At 41.1% G+C, this 18,892-nt stretch overlaps 3 protein-coding genes across 4 annotated transcripts; all 3 read right to left on the minus strand.

Moving 5' to 3' along the window:
• Positions 1-421: 421 nt before the first annotated feature.
• Positions 422-6,283, minus strand: fblim1 (filamin binding LIM protein 1). 2 transcript variants are annotated; one of them, XM_061069946.1, is made up of 8 exons: positions 6,156-6,283; positions 5,416-5,767; positions 4,088-4,212; positions 2,667-2,751; positions 2,422-2,591; positions 1,218-1,396; positions 874-994; positions 422-769 (listed from the first exon to the last, which is right to left on the minus strand). In XM_061069946.1, exons 2-8 carry the CDS (start codon positions 5,741-5,743, stop codon positions 659-661), a joined length of 1,119 nt encoding a protein of 372 aa, XP_060925929.1. In that variant the 5' UTR covers positions 5,744-5,767; positions 6,156-6,283; the 3' UTR covers positions 422-658. The 2 variants fall into 2 exon arrangements, with proteins under 2 accessions (XP_060925929.1, XP_060925928.1); XM_061069945.1 differs by having other exon boundaries at positions 4,088-4,242.
• Positions 6,284-8,433: 2,150 nt separating this feature from the next.
• Positions 8,434-10,723, minus strand: LOC133000076 (transmembrane protein 82-like). The gene is made up of 6 exons (XM_061069947.1): positions 10,639-10,723; positions 10,442-10,514; positions 10,165-10,351; positions 9,420-9,837; positions 8,781-8,965; positions 8,434-8,633 (listed from the first exon to the last, which is right to left on the minus strand). The coding sequence occupies exons 1-6, from the start codon at positions 10,721-10,723 to the stop codon at positions 8,541-8,543; spliced, it is 1,041 nt and encodes a 346-aa protein (XP_060925930.1). The 3' UTR covers positions 8,434-8,540.
• Positions 10,724-11,810: 1,087 nt separating this feature from the next.
• On the minus strand, positions 11,811-18,034 carry slc25a34 (solute carrier family 25 member 34). The gene is made up of 6 exons (XM_061070097.1): positions 17,948-18,034; positions 16,754-17,498; positions 14,192-14,257; positions 13,366-13,518; positions 13,127-13,261; positions 11,811-13,002 (listed from the first exon to the last, which is right to left on the minus strand). Exons 2-6 carry the CDS (start codon positions 17,252-17,254, stop codon positions 12,820-12,822), a joined length of 1,038 nt encoding a protein of 345 aa, XP_060926080.1. The 5' UTR covers positions 17,255-17,498; positions 17,948-18,034; the 3' UTR covers positions 11,811-12,819.
• Between the last annotated feature and the right edge of the window lie 858 nt (positions 18,035-18,892).

Below are 18,892 nucleotides of genomic sequence, written 5' to 3' on the forward strand. Positions count from 1 at the left end.
CTATGTTCAGTTTTGTAAATTTATCTTATGAAGTTTATTCAATAACCTCGGTTGAAGTTTCTGCATCTTCAGCACAGAGGTCTCCACAGCTCTCATAAGGAAAAACTGTCACTTTGTGAATGTAGTGAACATGTCAATCTGTTTTTGGCATTTTACCAATGATTGAATTTCACTATAGTTTGTATTACTACACAGTTGTGATTAAAATTGTAATGTTTCTGATCTTAGTACTTATCGATAGTGTGACTTAACAAATCTAATGCATGTTGAAGCCTGGTTTCAGATAAAATATATTATTTTACTTTTATATATCTTTTTGTTTTTTTTCATTTACATTTTTATGTTTATTATAAAGGATTAATGCGATAGAGAAACAGAATACGAATTAAGACTTTGAAAAATTCAAATAATTATTGCGTTAAGTCGGTTGCATAAATATATTTGGTGCATTTTGTAGAGTTAATCGAGTGCAAAATTATCAAGTATAAAAGAAGAATACGATGGTCTTCAGAAAGTATGATATGTTATAAAAAATGATAACCAGATTTCATTATTGTAAAACAAAACATTAAAAGGTTAGTGTGACATTCACATGCCAGAGTCTTAAATGCCCATGACTGGACTCGTGGCCCTTTTCCATCAGCTGCAGTTCATGGCGTTAGTGCTGAGCAGGTACCAAGTTCATGTGGCAGGATTTGCAGAGCATCCTCCCGTCCAGAGGATAGCAGCCGTGCTCGTTTGGTTCAGGAGAGAGTTGAATGACACAGACCTGCACACAAAACCACAAGCTGATTGACTGAGGGTGAATAGTGTGCGTCTGTGTGTTTGCGTACTGGTCAGTGTGTCCATACAACACACAGTTTGCACACCTACCTCACATCTGTAGCAGTTCTCATGGTAGGAGCGTCCCAGACATTCCACAGTGAAGCTGTCGGTCCCATCCTCTTTTGGAATAATTAGGTGGTTACAGGAGCAGCACTTTGGAGCATATTTCCTTCATGAACATTTTTTTAGAGAAAAAAACAATATTAGTAGAGGCCCTTTAATTTGTACAGCTCATTTCACCACAGATGAAATTAAAACGACTTTAAACAAGATGAAGAAATACACCTAAAATAACTATAAATAGGAAAATAATTTCAGTTATTATATCATTTAAAGTATCTTTATTATTTTTGCATAGGTGTGTTTCTGTGAATGATTTTTAACTCGTATACCTGTAGTAGTCCTGGAGGCAATACACTTCTCCAACTTCTCCCTGTGCGAACGCCTGCTCTCCGATCTTCTGTTTACATGTTGTGCAGGTGAAACAAGACGGATGGTACGCTCGCTCAAGGGCGCGGATCACATGGTCTGTGATGACCTCACCACATGACCAACAAAGCTCCAGACTGGCCTGAAAGACAGAAAAAAATTGTTAATAGAAAACATCTCTATATTCCAGGATGATATTAACATTTTCCATTATTCAACTACTTAGAATTGATTGACAATTTGCAAAACATAACATTGACAAGAAGGTTATGTTTTCAGCCGTTTTCATTTGTGTTTCATGAAAACAACTCAGTGGATTTCCACAAAACTGTGAGACGGTTGCGGTATCTGTCAGCAAAGAGCCCATTAAATATTGATGCACATCCAGGAAATGTTGTTTTTCCGAAATTTTCATAGATTTCTCAAGAGGATATTCATGGACCCCAGCACATTTAGGAAACTGATATCTATGAGTGTGTGACATTTGGTGCAGCCTGACTGAATTTATTCATTCGGTCTTGGCGGAGGTTTGCCCTCTATTGAGTGCCATTCTAGTTTAATTCAGTTGTTCTTTCCAAGTAGCCATTGGCTTCATTTTAGCACAGAATAAAAGTCAACATTCACCACTAACATCACAATAAACACATAGAATTTTACACCACAGTCAGCTCAAGTTGTGACTACACCATGTAATTATGACATAACACTGAAACTGATAACAGGTGACACAATGCTGAATGTGCTGGATGAATTTCAAGAAAATGTCATGTCTGTGAAAGAGGATTGATGCTGGATTGAAAGTTAGAGAAACTAAATCGCAGTTTAAATGTAAACGATTTTATAGTCTTGGTTCCTGTAAATTATAAATTACTTAAAGATAATGAGGGTGAAGAACATTGATATGGTCCTTTTACAAGGGCACCTGTGGCTCAGCAGAAAGAGCAAGTTGTCCACTAAACAGAGGGTCGGTAGTTTGATCCCAGTCTCCCCCATTCTGCATATCGAAGTGTCCTTGGGTAAGAAACTCTGTCTTCTGATGACTGCCGACAGCGTATTAGTGATGTGTAATAAAGACAGTGCATAAATAGATGCACTGTATGAATGTGTGTGTGAATGGGTGAATGGTAAAACTCTACTATAAAGTGCTTTGAATGGATTTGGACCTACCTGGTAGCAGTCTTCACAGAGAGGGATTCCTGCCTTGTTGTAGTACTGTTTACCAGCCAGGGGAATGTGACAGGATCTACACTGGAAGCAGGCGTCATGGTAAGTCCTGTTCAAGGCCTCGATCGCAGGTTCAGAAAGAGCCACGGGCTTCCGACAGAAGCCACACACCTCTGTGTCGGATACAAACATCCAATGTCAGAGCAGGTTATAGTCGTGTGTGTGCGTGTAAATAAAGATGATGTTACCTTTACTCTCCTCACATGCGTCCTGGCCATTGTTTTGGGATTGTTCACCTCGGTTTAACCCACTAGATGGTGTTCTTGATTCCACCTTCAATGTAAAACACTTTATTAATGTAAAACCTAAATGCTGAACTGAGACACATTTCATGCTCTTGTTTGGGTTTGGCCTCATTAGATAAACCACAAGTTTGCGGTACTTGGTTTTGACTACAGGGTTTGTGTTTGATGCTGAAAGGACAGAGGATAAAGAGTTGTTCTGTGTGGTTACAGGTTGAAACATAAACGTCAGCCCACACAATAAGGACTGCACTGCATTGATTTACAGTTTACATTTCACTGTGTGTTTGGCTTTTCAGAGTTTATATTCTGCTTTTGTCGCCTTTTCAAACAATTTGCTCCAAGCATTTCACTTTCATTTGACTATTTCTAATCAGGAGGACTTTAGTGCACATACAGATTCTGATTATCCTTGAACTTTAGGAGTAAAAAGTTGCAATCACATCTTTTGCTAAAAAAAATAACTAATATTGGCCAAAGTCATGTGAGAATCGTAGTCCAGTAAGCTCTTAACGTGTCACCCAAACAGTCTTTACATTCTCTGTGTTTCACGTAGGGTTTTCTAATACAGGAACCTGAACCACTCGAAAAAGCTGCTTCCGAAACAAGGAAGTTGAAATTAGTTAACTCCGCAAAGAAGGTTATTTTTTCTTCAGTGTTAGCAGGATTACGCAAAAACTACCAAACCGATTTTCATGAAATGTGGTATGGGATGGAGGGGGAGGGTCTATGATTTAATTTTTTGGTGTGTTTTTCCACATTTCCTTGATTCTCAGAGAATAACTCATGGATCTTGATGATTAAAACAGGCATGTTTAGGTGACTGATAATTGTGAGTGTGTGAAAACTGGTGTTGATATACAGATCTGGTGAATTTAAATGTGGTTTCAGAAGGAGACTGTCGGACCTTGGCCTAGGTAAACATTCTAGAATAATCTATAAAGCACTGAAAATATTGTGCTATGCATCTTACAGTTTCTACACAGAGACCGGTGCTGCAAATATGGCAGCTAAACGTGTCTCATAAAGTTATCAGCGGACTGGAAAGTGCTCTGTTTGTGCACAGTTCATAAAGTTTCTTCTGATCTTTTATCCATAGCTGAAGAAACAGCTGTTTTTCCCCTCATAATGTAGTTTGCAGATGATTCTTTACAACCACTGCAGAACATAATACACTATCTGTAAAAGCTGTGGAAAGTTGTAATCTTTCACTTTGGTAAATTGTCTACTTCAAGAGAAATTGATCAAAGGAAATTGGATCAAAGGTTTAAGACAGTAAATGACATCTGTGATATGAATATAAAGATATGCGTGATGAAAATACGGCTGATATTTCGCAGCAGTGTGTGAGAGAGAGGTCTGCATACCTCTTTGTTGTAAAGCGGCTGCTGGCCTGGGGTCAAAGGGTGTGAGAGAGGCGTCTGGGCAGGTGGTGGTGGAAGTGCTGAGTCCTCAGGGAGCGCTGCTCTCTGAGGGGAAGGCCGCGCAGCAGCTGGGGGGGGAGGAGGAGGAGGTAGGCACTCTGACAGCAAAAAGACATTGTCACATGGTAGTAACATACACAGAGAAATTGTGTAAATAGTTTCCAGTAAGTGCGGAAATTTCCTGAAATACAGGAAATTCAGGATAATGTAGACCTCACAAATGTTTATACATATTGTCAACATACAGATACTATCAAGATATATAATAAGAGATGTGTCTTCTGAACATTCTTCATACAAATAACAACTATCTTGCATGTTCCAAAAACTGTTTATTACTGGAAATACTTTTTCTAACCTAATAACATAAATATATCTACAGAGCCTAGAACATACATGTCAGTAGGGGAGAATATTTCCAGTTTAATGCGCTGGAAGATTTCACTGCATTGCTGTTACACTATTATAACACTGTGGTAACCATGATGGACACAAAAGGATCATAGCTGATGCAGCATAACCAGGCTTATCTTTCCCCCAACTTCTTCTTCTTCTTAACATAACCTGGCATCTAAATTACCCACAATGCTATTGCAGCTACACAAGTTATCTCCCTAAGCCACTAGCCTCAAGCAGAGATGAGTAGCATGCAGGCTACTCAGGTTTGAAAGCTCAATGGCTTTATTTCATTTGACAAGGAGGTTGTGTTTTTACCTCTGTCTGTTGGTTTGTATGTGAGCAAGATTATGCAAGAGCTACTGACTGGATTTCCACTAAATCTTGGGGGTGGGAATAGAACGTGGAAGCAGAGGAACCCATTACGGTGCAGATTCAGACACGGGGGCGGTTTCAGGAAGATTTATAATTATCTTTTACGTAGCCATTTTTAACATTTATACTATTGTCCCCGCGCTTATGCAGAAATCTCAATGAACAAAATCAGGCATATTAAGTGGACTGAATTCAGTTAGTGTGTGAAATTTGGTTTGGCTTGATTGTTGGGCCTTGGCAGAAGTTTGTGTAATACAAAGTCACATTCTAGTACTTGTTTTCACATATCTCATAGTGTTGTTCAACCCCTGTTAGGTATGTATTAACTCACTGGAGTTCAGACATCTTCCAATACAAAGACAGGAAAGCATAAACCCTTATTGGTATTTGTGGAGGACCCCAAAAGTGAAGATATTGATCGTGTATGAACTGGGAATCCCACCACCTCAACAGAGGATAAAAAAAATAACAATTATGCAAAAAAAGATGTTGTCATGTACCTGCAGCACCTATGTGGTCTTCTTTCTTTGCCCTGGGTCCAGTCTGGTCAGGTTTTGGACACTGAGGGCCTGAAACGTGGGTCAAGGCTCCTGCATGACACTTGTCCTTGCTGTTGTGAGAAGAGAGGACGTCTTCTTTCCTCTGTCTCACGACAGGGACACTCTCACTTGGGCTAACTCGCACAGCTGTGTGCTGCTTGTCTCCAGCCGGGGAACTGTGGGCTAGGAGGGTGGGCTGCTGCTGCTGTGTCACCGTGGCTCGGTAGGGGGATGCCAGAGTGATAAAGACGGAGGACACCATCCTCTTTGGTGGAGCTGCTGATGCCATGACTGTATTCAACCCACACACAGTCTAACAGGAAGAAAGCACAGTGATCATCATGACTCAATACTGCTCGTAACATTTATTGTTTTACAGACTTGTTTAACAGGACAATCCTCGGATCTTACGCAAGCTTTCTAATCAGTAAGAATAATAATAACACATAAATAAGGAACATTTTTTGTCTTTCACCACAAGAACATTTAATCTGAGCGTCTTAGTTAACTTTGTGGGAGCTCTCACTTTCACAATACAGAGGGTAAAGCACAAACTCACATCCCGCTTTACCTATAAACTCTAGTTCATTTACAATAAACTCTTGAATCTTGAATCAATGATGAATGGTTATAGAGGCAAACAGCACAAATCTGAGTTATCTGTAACCCCCTCACCATGGCTGTGAGCTACCATTACCTACCTGGGAGAAACTGTGGGTTGAAGATGTCTCTCTCTCCCTCTTTTCCTCTCTCTCTCTCCTTCTCCCTGTTCTGTGTCTCTAAACTTTTGTTTTCCCTCCTGTGTGCTGCCACAGTGAGAAGACTTTACTCCGGCAGAGAGGGCGACTATCTGCAGAAGGCCACTCCTTTTCCTCCTGCACCTCCCTTCCAAACTCTCTCGTCCGTCGACCCCTCCTCCTTCCCCTCTTTGGTCGAATGAAAATACCACCTCCCTCCCGACCGTAAAAGGTGAACAGTTAATCTCGGGCAAAGTGCTGTAAAAAAAACATGACACATTCATCCGCTATGAAATCTTGTGCAGGCACACACACACACAGACACACACACACTGGCATGCATGCACTCAGACACATGCTCGTGCAACTGTTGCAATCCAGCCAAGCAAACAGACTGACCTTCGACAAATGTAATAACGCCTACAGTATCATAAAGTTTGTCCAAAGGCTTTCACCCTGAAATGACAAACATAGCATAGACAAACAGAGCCACCTCCCATTTCTTTATCTTTGTGCATGCCAGCAGGATGTGACTCTACCTGCCTTTTCTACCTCGAGTGGCACTCTTTCTCTCTCCCCTGTGCAGCTCTGCCTTATTGTTCTGTCAGCTTTATTTTCCCTACCTCCCTCATTGAGTCTGCCTCCTTTTTTCTTCTCCCTCTTTCTCTTTCCTCCCTTCCCCCCACTACATTATATCAGTCCAGCCTTGACTTACTATCAGCGTGTTATGGCATTGCCTCCATTGGCTCCTCACTGGCGTGCAGAGCCCCGCACACTGTCTGATTATATGTGTTGGACTCCATCAGACTCTCCTGATCAGGCTTTTTATTGTTCTGCTCTACAGGAGGAGCAGCATTACAGGGCAATGAATCACAGCATTGTGCAAGAGGAGATGTTGGTATATTAGGAGAGGTGGGGGGGAACAGTGAGTGATGTCTGTGAGAGCCATGAAAAAGCGGCTTTGTTGTTTTTGCCGCTCTCCACCAGAATGAGTCTGAGCGGTATCAGGCCTGCTGATCAGCTAATAGTGTGTTCGGTTTCCGGAGCTGAGCCTTGCGAGGTCTACTGTCTTTCCGAGAGTCAATAATGAGGATGGTGTGAGCTGAAACTAAAGTTTCCTGATCGAGGCGGAGGAATGTGTGAGAGGGGGTTAACAGGAGACGGAGATGAGGAGAGTGATGGGGGTCTCTGTTGTTCCAGCTCTGTGGAAAGGAATGCTGCAGTGATGTCACGGCTGCAGGAGGGAGCATGCCTGCTGATGACACAATCCCCAGACCTCCACGCTCCGCCCATCTCACAGCCACAATCCTCATTAAACCCTCTGAACCTCTTCACTGCTTCTAACAGCACGACTTTCCATTTGACTCACCATCACATTATGCCTCTACTTCAGTGTCAGTGGATGTGTACACAGAGACTTGCATGAGTGGAGGGAAATGAACGGAAAGCAACAGGAAGAAACACAGGATGAAGGAAAAACAGTGACGGCTGAATGTTCACAATTACACTTGATGGTTTTTGTCTAAATGTAAACATCTGCAGCTCTGGTAACAACTCTACTGAAAAGAAATTCTTCTGGTTTTGGTAAAAGTTAGACTAGGACTTCAGCAATTACTCTATAATGGATTCTGAGGAACAACCTCAATTTGAGGTCGAAATTATTTTCCTTTTAGTCCCAAGGGAGGGTCAAGCTCAGAAAATGTGGATCCTACATTTCCCAAGATGCAACTGGATAATGTTTTCATTAAACTCCCCTGCCACCAACATGTCTGACACACATCCAGCTTAAAATGCAGACCCTCCAGAGTCACAGAAGATATAATAAATGTATTTTAATGGTAGTAACAGTACATTGTTTTTACAGTATGATTTGATATCATTTGTAAAATTGACGGAGTCCACCTTTACTCAGTGACATCTCAGTGACCTTCTTTCATCAGACAAGCTACCTCAGCATCCTCTGCTGAAACTTTTTAAAAACCATTTTATAAAATAGCTTTTATAAGACAGTTGTTTTATTACTTAATTTTATTGGTTTTTTTTACTATACAGCTTTAAACCAAATATTTTTGTTCTATTGCTTCATTTTATCCACTGTTGTGATGTAGAATATGTTTCAAACCTGACGTTGAATTAATGTCTGTTTTTTTCTATTTCCCAATTTCCATAAGGGCAGTTATCAATTAAGCATTTCTGATTAATAACACTATTGGTGATTACACAAGAACCAACACAGTAGCAGTGATTTGGAGCACAGTTTAAGAGAGGTCAAAATAATCATTTCATTCAGTAAAGTACAATATCAATGTAATATTTGAGGTAGTGTTGAGGTAGATGTCAGGGACACCGTCAGCTGTCGTCTGAGGAATGTTTCCTTTTGACTTCAAATGTTTTGTGAACAGAGATTTGCTCTTGTTTTCTCGGGCTTGTTTCTTCTTCTTCCTACAAACGGAGCATAACAAATAAACATCGCTTGTCATTTTCACATTTCTCAAGAATACTGACACCTAACAGTTATATACTGAACATAGAGCAATGGGAAACATGCAACATATAGTCTTTGACTGGTAAGGATTTATTTATACAGACCCTTAAGGCGGCCTGCAGCAGGTCATGAGAGGGCAGCAGACAGGCTGCTTCTCCCAGGAAAGAGATGAGGATATGCAGGATGTCAGACCAGTCGCCCACTGTCAGCACGAGCACCAGTAAAGCTCCCAGTCGCACCACGGCCGTGTGCCAGAGAGCCACCGCTCCCGTCTGCAGATTCTCATCAGCTGCATAAAATGAAAACAAAAAAAAGTTACACAATGATGCTACAAGGTCTTGTGTTTAAGTCTTTTCTGAGATATGGATGGTTTTTGGTTTTATATTTATTAGGTTTGTTTATTTAGTATATTTAAGGTCTCTTATAATCTAATATTGGTTAGTTTGTGTATTAGTGTTAGTTGTCCTTATGTTTTATGCCACAGTGCAAGAATGACAAAACATGGAGGCATATACATATTTCTATCGTTTTATATGTTTGAAGAATAGTCAACATTAACCTCAATTGCAATGGATTTGGCTGCAGCATTCTTTACCCCTGAAACTTCTAAAGTGTTTTTTGGACTCAAACACTGAGTGAATTTTCATTTTTAGGTGAACTATCCCTTTTAGTTTATCTAATCTAGGATTTTTACTATCTCCCCTGAAGAACCATTTCATTACCCACACTCCCCCGACCATCACCTTGAATGTAGATAACCAACATGGTATAGCAGAGAGTCAGTGGAGTCCAAGACTTCAGAGCATCCTTCTGGGACAGGAAGTGGTCATATACTGTGGCGAAGGAAGCCACAGTTGCAAAAGCAAAAGCCAAGACAACCGCTCTCTGCAGTGAGGTCAGTATGGTGTGTCCTGAGGTCAGGAGGGTGATGCACTTCCCACAGTAAGGCTCTGTGCTATGCAGCGGGTAATGTCTGGCCACATGGCTCCACAGACTGTGGCAGAGGCTTGCCAGTACCCAGCTGATCGCAGCTGCCAGGAACAAGTTGAGGGAGCTGTGTGGAGCCCCCTGATGGAGGAAGACCAGAGCACAGGTGAAGCAGCAACCAAGGGAAAACTGGCACTGGAGCAGGAGGAGGTGCAGGCCTCGGCCACTGGCATCCTGAGAAAAGACATATTAAAGCATGGATGAAAATGAGTCAGATCAGTGTTAGAAGGATTCATAGGTTGAACACAAGAACAAACAACTGAGAGGATCTCCTGAATTAAATGTAAATAAGACATAATCAGCGTTTTCAGGTGATCTCTTATTTTGCGCTATTTGTTAATATTAGCTCTTTTGCAAATTTTCAGTTAATGCTTTGTTTCTACCTATATATATTGTTGTTTTATGTCCTATGCACCAACCACAACAAGTCAATTTTCTGTATGTGAAAATATACTTGGCCAATAAAATAATTCAGATTCTGATTCTGTTTCAGGAACTCACCAGTCCTGCTGATGCCCAAGAGGAAACCGCTCTTAGAGAAAACTCCAGCACTATGAGAGAGGAGACCCTGGAGCCAACCAGAGACAGGACGAGCGTCAGGGACCAGAACTGGAGGGCTGCTCTCCAGTTCCCTCTCAGAGGATTGACGGGTGAGGATGACCTCTGCTTACCTTCAGTTTCAGAATCACTGTGTGGAGAGAAACACAAAGAATAGTACCTCAGAAACCAGCTCTTAAAGGTTCACTTCATTTTCTGCTTTTCTCCACAATAAACTCACCTGCACGTTTTAAGGAAATAGTAAACTCTCATCAGACTGCACAGCACTGATATTGCACATGCACCCACAAGACCTTTGACAACAAAAAAAACAAAACATCAGAAATTAACAATTTCTAAGCTTTGCAGGTTTGAGGATTTTGAGGAAAACAAAAAATAAACTATATTGCCACAAGGAAGATTTAAATATAAACTCACCTTGAAAAAAACAGTCAATTAGGGGGATTGAATCAAAAGGCGTCCATTCAGAAGTCCCCAGGATCCAGAAGAAAGGGAGAAACATGTTTGTTTCACAAAAAAACACTATGATCTCTCACACATGCTACTACAATCTGTTCAGCATAGACCAACAAGTCAGTTTGTTCTTAATTCCTCTCAGTCAAAGCTTTTGTAAAGTGTGTGAATGTGCTCCACACTTAAGCTCCAAAGGTCAACTTTGATTTGACTGTGTTTATCTTAACTCAGGAAACTCACCTGATCACTGATTAAAGAGACAAGTTTCTCTTTTGTTGAATTCTGCTGAGTTTTAACTGTCTGGCCATTACCACCTGGGGCCTGATTGATCATGAGCAGGGGGTGTGGTCAGTAGAGCTGTAGCCAACCATCATCCAGAATACGAGAATACGCCCCCTTCTCTCAGAAGGCAGTGCAGGTTCTGGTCCAGGCCCTGGCCATCTCAAGCCTAGGCCATTGAAACTCCCTCTTGGCTGGTCTACCTGCTAGTGCCATCCGAACTCTGCAGCTCATTCAGAATGCAGAAGCTCAACTGGTTTTTAACCAACCTAAAATCACTCACACTACTCTTCTCCTCCGCTCTCTAATCGGCTCGTTGCTCCCTCACTGCGAGCTAAACACAACAAAATCCCGACTGTTTGCTGTCCTGGCTCCTAAATGGTGGAATGAGCTCCCCATCGACATCCGGACATCAGAAAGTTTACCATCTTCCCCCACAAACTAAAAACAAACATCTTCGACTATACCTTGAATAACATTTTGTAACTAACAATTTAGTAGCACTATAAATGGCCCTTACTTATAGCACTAGTAGTTTTGCTTTATGATGCTTTTTGAAGAAATTGTACTTTCTTGATTCTAGTTGTTCTGGGTTTGTTCCCTCGGGGTTGAATGCACTCATTGTAAGTCGCTTTGGATAAAAGCGTCAGCTAAATGAAATATAATGTAATGTAATGTTATCTTGTCATTCCCTGATGAATAGAACGTCCTCCAAACTGATGATTAGGTTTACAGACCAATCAGACACCTTTTCAGAATGAAATATGTGTTTACAATGTCACTTAAGATATCATGTATCACAAAAAGAAGCAGCAATTGTGCCTAAGCTGACACAAAAACTTATTTAAACTAAGATATTTCATACAAGAAAATGTTTTTATTAATATTATTCTCATTTTTATAAACAGTTGTTCAAAGGATTCAAGTTCCCTTGTTTTAAATAAAAACCTCAAAAATCCAATGGCATTCTTGGTGACAGTAGATACAAGATATTCCCATCAAGTTATTTTCTATACAACAAAGGCAACAAGAGGTATGTATTAAACCACAACACGTTACAGCAGCCACACTGGATTATATACATGGAATAGACACTTTTTTAATAATCCAGATTTGTTCTTGTGCTTCTTTAAATTGCTTGAGACATGAGAAATCGCTTTTTGCATTTGAGGCATTTTAAGGCAAAAACCTGATAGTTTGTCGACAGCTTCATTCATATGTATTGGAGTGCAACATTTGTCCGTCTTCTGTATTTGTATGTCAATCCGACATCCTTACATCCTGGGAGAGAATTGCTCTCTGAGAGGAATTACTTGACATTTTGGGAAATGTGCTTATTCACGTTCTGACGGAGAACATTGATACAGCACTCGTGTCTCCATCCAACCATTATCTATTATCTATCCCTATTATCCTTTGAGGTTCACGATGGGAGCTGGAGCCAATCTCAGCTGACATTGGGCGGGAGGCGAGAGACACTGGAGAGGTTGTCATTATCGCAGTGCAAACATATAGAGACGAACAATCGTTCATGCTCACGGTTAATTATTCTAACCACGATCTGAAATGTCTTTCAACTGTGGCAGGAAACGGGAGTACCGTGAGAAAACCGATGCAGGCTCGGCGAGAACACGCAACACAGGAAGAACCGGGAACCTTCTTGCTGTGAGGCGACAGTCACCGTGCACAGTTCATATAAAAGTACAGCATAAAGACTGGAAACAATACGACTCATCTACCCTGGCTCTGACTGCTGTACAGACATGACATTGCTATCACTAATCGTAGAAATGTCATTTGTCTTTTATTCACTGATGGACCACTCCGACGGCTCTAACTGAGTCCAGCCGTAGCATTTGGGGAGTTTTAGCTGCTCCCCTGGCTCTGGTCGACTCCATGATGCCTCATCAGGTCCCAGAACATCATGCTGAGCACTGTGTGTGGGGCCAAACGCAGGAAGACGGGGCCCATGCCCTTGTACAACCCCAGCAGACCTTCAGCTTGGCACACCTTCAGCATACAGTCTGAAAACCCGTGGTACAGACGTCCCTGAGAGGCACAGAAGGAAAACCACAAGCTTTGGTCCTATAGCGCGTGTTTACATATTAAACTTAATCCCATTAAACCAAGATTGAGCACAAAGCACAAATTTGATGAGATTGTTTAAACTCACCCGACGAAACTCATCCACGGGCTGGTTGTAGAGCCTCGTGCTAATGACGTCAAATGGCGTCATGCTGACGGCCACGGCGACGCCGCTGATCATGGCAGCGATCAGTGTCGTGAGCCACCTGTTTGGACTGAGCCACTGGAAAGAAACAAATAACCTGAGGTGTAACTGGAATTTGACTTCTGGCTGACACCGTGACGGAAATTGTTGCAGTACAAATGTTAGCAGCTCATCACATCTACCTGGGAATGTGACACCCAGTCCTTGGCCGAGGTGAAGGTCGCCAGCTGAGCAGCTGATCCCACCATGACTCGGGGCACGGCCCCGTTCACACCCCTCCAGAGACCAATCAGACCTTCTCTTCTATAGATGGAGACAAAGGCATCGGACACTCCCTGAAATGACAAAATAAAAACAAAATGTGAAAAATGAATTGGAAGCAGCAGATATTTGTATCTAATAACAAAGTCTGTGTTTTACTATTGTGTAATGGTACAAATACAAATACAATATTTTAAATCCTTTTGCGAACCGATTTATAGGTTGGACAGTATCTCATCCAATGAGAGCTGTTCACAGAGATTCATGTTCACTGGTATGCACCAATGAGAAAAAAACTGTATTTTGCAGAATAAACGATGCAGACAGATGTGCATTTATGTTTATATTTTACATAAAGGAATCTTCATTCAAGTTCTATATCAGCATCTGCCCTCATGTTTAATGTTTTGTGAATAAAAGTGTATCACATGCAAATTATAGACACTTAACACCTGTTTCATGTCTATACGATGAGGATTTTTTTAAGTCCTAAAACTTATGTACTTCTAAGAATGTGTTGGAAATAAAGTTTGAAATGACGTATGAAATGTATGAAATAAAATAACAAACAAAAAACTGGAACGACTGGAACAATAAAATACCAGTTACTTTAGCTGCAGATAATGATACTATAAAAATAAAATACTGAAATGGTTCACTATGTATTTCTTGTAAACTTGAAACTGAAGCATCTGAACACATAGTATGAAATGACTCCAGATGATAACTTGTATTCATGTATCTTACCAGATGGTTATGCTGGTGACCGACTGCTATGGCTTGCACAGTTTGAGCTTGGAGATGAGTCTTCACCTGTGAAAAGAATACAACATACAAGTTTTAAGGGGTTTTCAGGTTTATACATCACACTGTACTGTAACAGCTCACTTAATTCTCAATTCTCCACAAAATCCTTCATGTTCGTTGGGACCAATAGAAAGACACATATAAACTGTTGACTTCCCTCTGAATCCACATTATCTCGGCTAGTTACCAGTTTCTAGCCCTATTTGTTGCTGTATAGCAGCTGAAAAAATCCTACTCCCCCACGAAAGCAAAAATTGAAATCCACTAGATCCAGTTTTTTATTTGGATCGGCACCAATTTGCACACACTCATAGATATCAGTCCCCTGAATGTGATTTTTTTAGCAAGGTCCATGATTTATTTCCTGGGAAATAGGTGAAAATGTCATCTCGCTTGAGATGCAGATCTGTAGCAAAAGTGAAAGGGTTCTTTCTCAGCCCGTGTCCCATCCCTTCATCAGGTTTCATGGAATTCCATTCAGTAATGTTTGCGTAATCGTGCTGACAAACAAACAGAGGTGAAAACATAACAAAACAAAACTTGTCACTAAGTCAAGAAACTTTGACGGGAACTTGACAAAGAAATTCCTGCACCAAACCTGAATTACCTGACACAATAATAACACACACCAAAGCAAGCCTCTCCGCTCAACCTCATACAGAGTGTCAATAACATAAGGCCCTGCCAACAGCTCACAGGAAGGAGCCATAAGATACTGTACATGTATATTCTTGGCAGCAGGCGGAGGGTTGGAGCCACGTGCAGGGTATATTTAGTGACCTAGATATAGACCAGCATGTCATCCCATAGTATTGTCTTTCCATGAGGGAGTAAAAGGTCAGATGCTTCAGCTGAGGCAGAAAAATATCAACACGACTCGTATCATATTAAAAGAGGACGAGCAGAGGAGGACGTTCATAAAAACCGGCCGTAAATCAAGACATGGTGACATTTTATCCGTGTAAGAAAAACAAACATCATGAGGGCATCAAACTGTAGCTAGCTTAATAGATGACCGTTACATCTTCCTCCATATTGAACAGCAAAGCAGAGTGGGGCCTGGTTTGGGGCACGGAGACAGACTCAAGATTATAGTGAATCAAAAATGTCTTTAATTGAGAACTTATCTCTGACTCACCCATCGCTATTATAATTTATTTGCTACACCAGCTCTCGCCCTGGTTAATAGATCCAAGACATTTGAGACACCTTTGAAACTGAGCCGTGTTCTTTTATGTTTCTAGTTTGTTCAGACGTTCAATACTGCTGATTTACAAAAGGTTTCAAGGTTGAGTTTTCTAGATCCTTACCACCATCAAGTAGGTTATGTTTTCATTGCAGTTTGTTTACAACAGGATTAGATCAACATGATTCCAATACACAGTACAAAACTCCTTCATCGAAGCTCAGCAAGAAAACAGGCTCCTGGGCAACAGATGCAGGGAATTTCATGTAAAACGTCCATCAACTTTGATTTGTTTAAAGACCAATGAAGCCCCCATCACGCTCACTGCAAATGTGTTATGAAAGAATTGTTTCAGGACCAGAGGAATGATTACAGTAAACAAAACCGTGGATGTGGATAGTACAAAGATACAAAAATGGTGACCTTGTCTCCGGAAATGTCCTACTGTGGCTTATAATATATATCTTATGGTGTAAATTAACTCAATTTACAGAATTTGTTAATACTTTTCACATGTTGTAAATTAGCGACAGACAGAACATTGAATTGATGTGTTTTTTTGTTTGTTTTACTATAGATTCAATCTCAAGGGAGGTTTAATTAAAGGTTTGTTTGGATCAGGCAGATGAAAACTAACTGTTTAAGGGAAAATGCACAAAAATAACATGAAAACGTGGGTACATCATGTCTTTGCGCAGGTTTTAGTCATTCAGTCTAATTTTCCTCTGCAGTCCCTGCAGTTGTTTGGTTGTTAAGTAGCTTATAAGTGCGTGTAAGGTTGAGGGTGACAAGTGTAACCTAATCAGACGAGATTAATTTGTAATTGTACACAGGTTTTAACTTCCAATTAGGTTTAGTGTTTGAGTTCGCGCTCGCAAACTACAACAGACACAGTACCAACACAACAACACACTGGCCGACACAAACAATGTTTAAGGGACATACTAAAGCACAAATAGTAACAGCAAAGATACAATTATTAGAACCACCTCTGCTCCTCAGGGATCATTATAAATCAAATACTGAAAGGGTAAAAGTCACCTCACAAACATGCAGCCTGTGATGAGGGGTTGCAATTTCAGATTGCTTTGTTTTACGGGCTAACAAGCAAAAAAAAACATTGTGAACCATGAAATGGATATTTTACCCGATACTCAACCTCTAAATACAGATCAGTTTACATGTCAGTGTCTATGGAGTCTCTTTGTGTGTTAAAATAGCATCAGTGATGTGTTTTCACCCTAAACTTTCCTTTGGGGACATTAAAAACAACTTCTTTAGAGGATGAACTAAAAGAGAAACTTCAGTAAACTTACCAGGTAGGCGGGAGAGGCAATGAAGGCGCCCAGTGCCCCAGCCCCTGCCCCTGAGAGAAGACTGCCCCCGTGGAGTGAGGTTATACCCAAAGCTTCACAGTAGGAATAGGAGCCCAGCCGTACACCATTCATCACACCCTGGTAGATCAGGCCGACCGAGAGCCCCTTCTGCAGACCCCGGAGCCCGTCTGTGCGGCCCACCACCCACAGGGCCTGGAGGGCTCCCCTGTAGTGCCTCTGGTAGGATCCACGAGCGCACAGCTCTCCCTGGAGCTGCAGACGGGTCTTTACAACCTCCAGGGGATTGGTGAACACACACGCCGCGCAGCAGGCCAGAGCACCCAGGGCGAAGTCCAGAGGAGGCCAAACCGCATGAGGGGGCGGCGAGAGGCCAAAGACTCCATGCGGGACCGCAGACACTGTGGATGCCATCCTGGGGGGAGCCTGAGCACCAAACACAGACTCTGTGGATGAAGTGTCCAGCAGCTGAGAACTGGTCATCCCTGAGAAATGACCAATGTCGTTGCTGTGTCACCTCCTTCTTGTTTGAGATAGCAGGGAACAGGGAGTGTGTTGTACTTAGAACAGAACAGTGACGTCAAAAACAAACGCTATCAGCCTTTGTGATCACTCATTGAATGATTGTACTGCATGTGTATCACATGACACCCAGCCACTCTGGTGTCCTTCTGCAGTGACTTGCATTAGCTCCCTTGACTGTCAGGCTGTTTAATAGAGGCACCATCTGCAAGAGAATCAAATAGTGGTGTTTATGTTATGAATTATGAGAGGTTCAGGTGTGTTTAGGCTAAAAGGGCAGAGAGTGGTTGTGAATCATGAGGAAGACTGATGTCCTCCTGGAAGTATCTAGGTTTAGCTCATGGCTGACATATTTTGAAACCAGTCTGTCAGTTTAACTTAACTTCACTACAAGCATAGATGTGGAAACAAGAGAGCAACCAGTTAGATTTCATATTAAAGAATGCATCCTAGACAGCAGACAGTTATTTCTCTTGCAGACACAAACACAGGCTCTCGCACAAGGCCTAAATTTAAAGTCATTCAAACCAACTACACAAACCTGCACAGCACCAGCTACAACCACTCTCAAGCAGAACGCTCCTCTCACTTGCCTCATGAAAACTTAGCAAAACAAAGGTCTCTTGCATTTGGTGACTTCATTGGGAAACTCACAGTGTGCAGTGGTCCTGTGCAGCAGCTCCATTCTTCCCCCTCTCTCCCCCTATCATTGTAAACATGTGTCCTCAGCACATTCATTGTCACAGGCTCCTCCCACTGCCTCGGTGTCAGAGCCAATACCTCCTCAGTGTAGTCTGCCACCTCACCACCTCCCTGATTCTGCTCAAATCAGACTGCTGAGCTCCGAGCTGCCCCTGCTCTGCTCCTATAGCAGCTCTCTGGGTAAAAGGTTGCTGGTTCGCAGAGGGGGATGGAGAGTCTGAGGGAGAGGAGACTGAGGATTCAAAAAAAGTGACTGTGGGTGTTGAAACGAGGTCAATTTGCAAAGGATTGTGTGGACAGTAGAGGAAACAAAATTTAGATTTAGCACTTAATAATAATATAAATAACAATAATTATTATTATATATACAAATGCTTTAGAGAAAATATCTTTCAAAAAATATATAATAACAATAATAAACTTTATTTATATTGCACCTTTCAAAACACAGTATATAATATAACGTAGTATATCATAAAATATATACACGTATAAGTATTTCAAAGGATGTCATACAATAAATGGTACTTACAAATGAATGTGAATTATATATTATATGATATATACACTTTTGACACTTGCGTGTGCATGTTGTTATTTAGAGCCTCAACTACTTGAGCGACATTTTTAATGAAGGACATTTACCATTGTGGTATTTCTACTTTTGATCTGAATAGTTTTTTCACCACTGACTTTAAACAGGAAACAATTACTAATATTAAAAATAATGATTATTAGTATATAAAAAAAACTCATTAAACATTACCAAATGATCATATTAGGTAAGATCAAAATTCAGAGAAAGTACACCTTTAAAAATAAGTCTTTAGGGGAGATTTAAAAGAGTGTAAGGATTAATTGTAATAAAACTAGGTATACATTTATATAAGGTATTTT

Source organism: Limanda limanda, chromosome 4 (genome assembly GCF_963576545.1).
Source record: "Limanda limanda chromosome 4, fLimLim1.1, whole genome shotgun sequence".
Taxonomy (NCBI): Eukaryota; Metazoa; Chordata; class Actinopteri; order Pleuronectiformes; family Pleuronectidae; genus Limanda; species Limanda limanda.

What these genes read in the sequence shown, in the direction of transcription:
- slc25a34 (XM_061070097.1), bottom strand. Translation starts at nt 17,254, where the DNA reads ATGACCAGTTCTCAGCTGCTGGACACTTCATCCACAGAGTCTGTGTTT. An exon ending in GTCACCAGCATAACCATCTG is followed by an intron (nt 13,519 to 14,191) that starts GTAAGATACATG and finishes TTGTCATTTCAG; the next exon opens with GGAGTGTCCGATGCCTTTGT. An exon ending in CCGTGGATGAGTTTCGTCGG is followed by an intron (nt 13,003 to 13,126) that starts GTGAGTTTAAAC and finishes TGTGCCTCTCAG; the next exon opens with GGACGTCTGTACCACGGGTT.
- fblim1 (XM_061069945.1), bottom strand. Translation starts at nt 5,743, where the DNA reads ATGGCATCAGCAGCTCCACCAAAGAGGATGGTGTCCTCCGTCTTTATC. An exon ending in TGCCTCCAGGACTACTACAG is followed by an intron (nt 995 to 1,217) that starts GTATACGAGTTA and finishes ATGTTCATGAAG; the next exon opens with GAAATATGCTCCAAAGTGCT. An exon ending in AGAACTGCTACAGATGTGAG is followed by an intron (nt 770 to 873) that starts GTAGGTGTGCAA and finishes TTTTGTGTGCAG; the next exon opens with GTCTGTGTCATTCAACTCTC.
- LOC133000076 (XM_061069947.1), bottom strand. Translation starts at nt 10,723, where the DNA reads ATGTTTCTCCCTTTCTTCTGGATCCTGGGGACTTCTGAATGGACGCCT. An exon ending in AATTGACTGTTTTTTTCAAG is followed by an intron (nt 10,515 to 10,638) that starts GTGAGTTTATAT and finishes TTGTTGTCAAAG; the next exon opens with GTCTTGTGGGTGCATGTGCA. An exon ending in TGCTGCAGGCCGCCTTAAGG is followed by an intron (nt 8,634 to 8,780) that starts GTCTGTATAAAT and finishes CTCCGTTTGTAG; the next exon opens with GAAGAAGAAGAAACAAGCCC.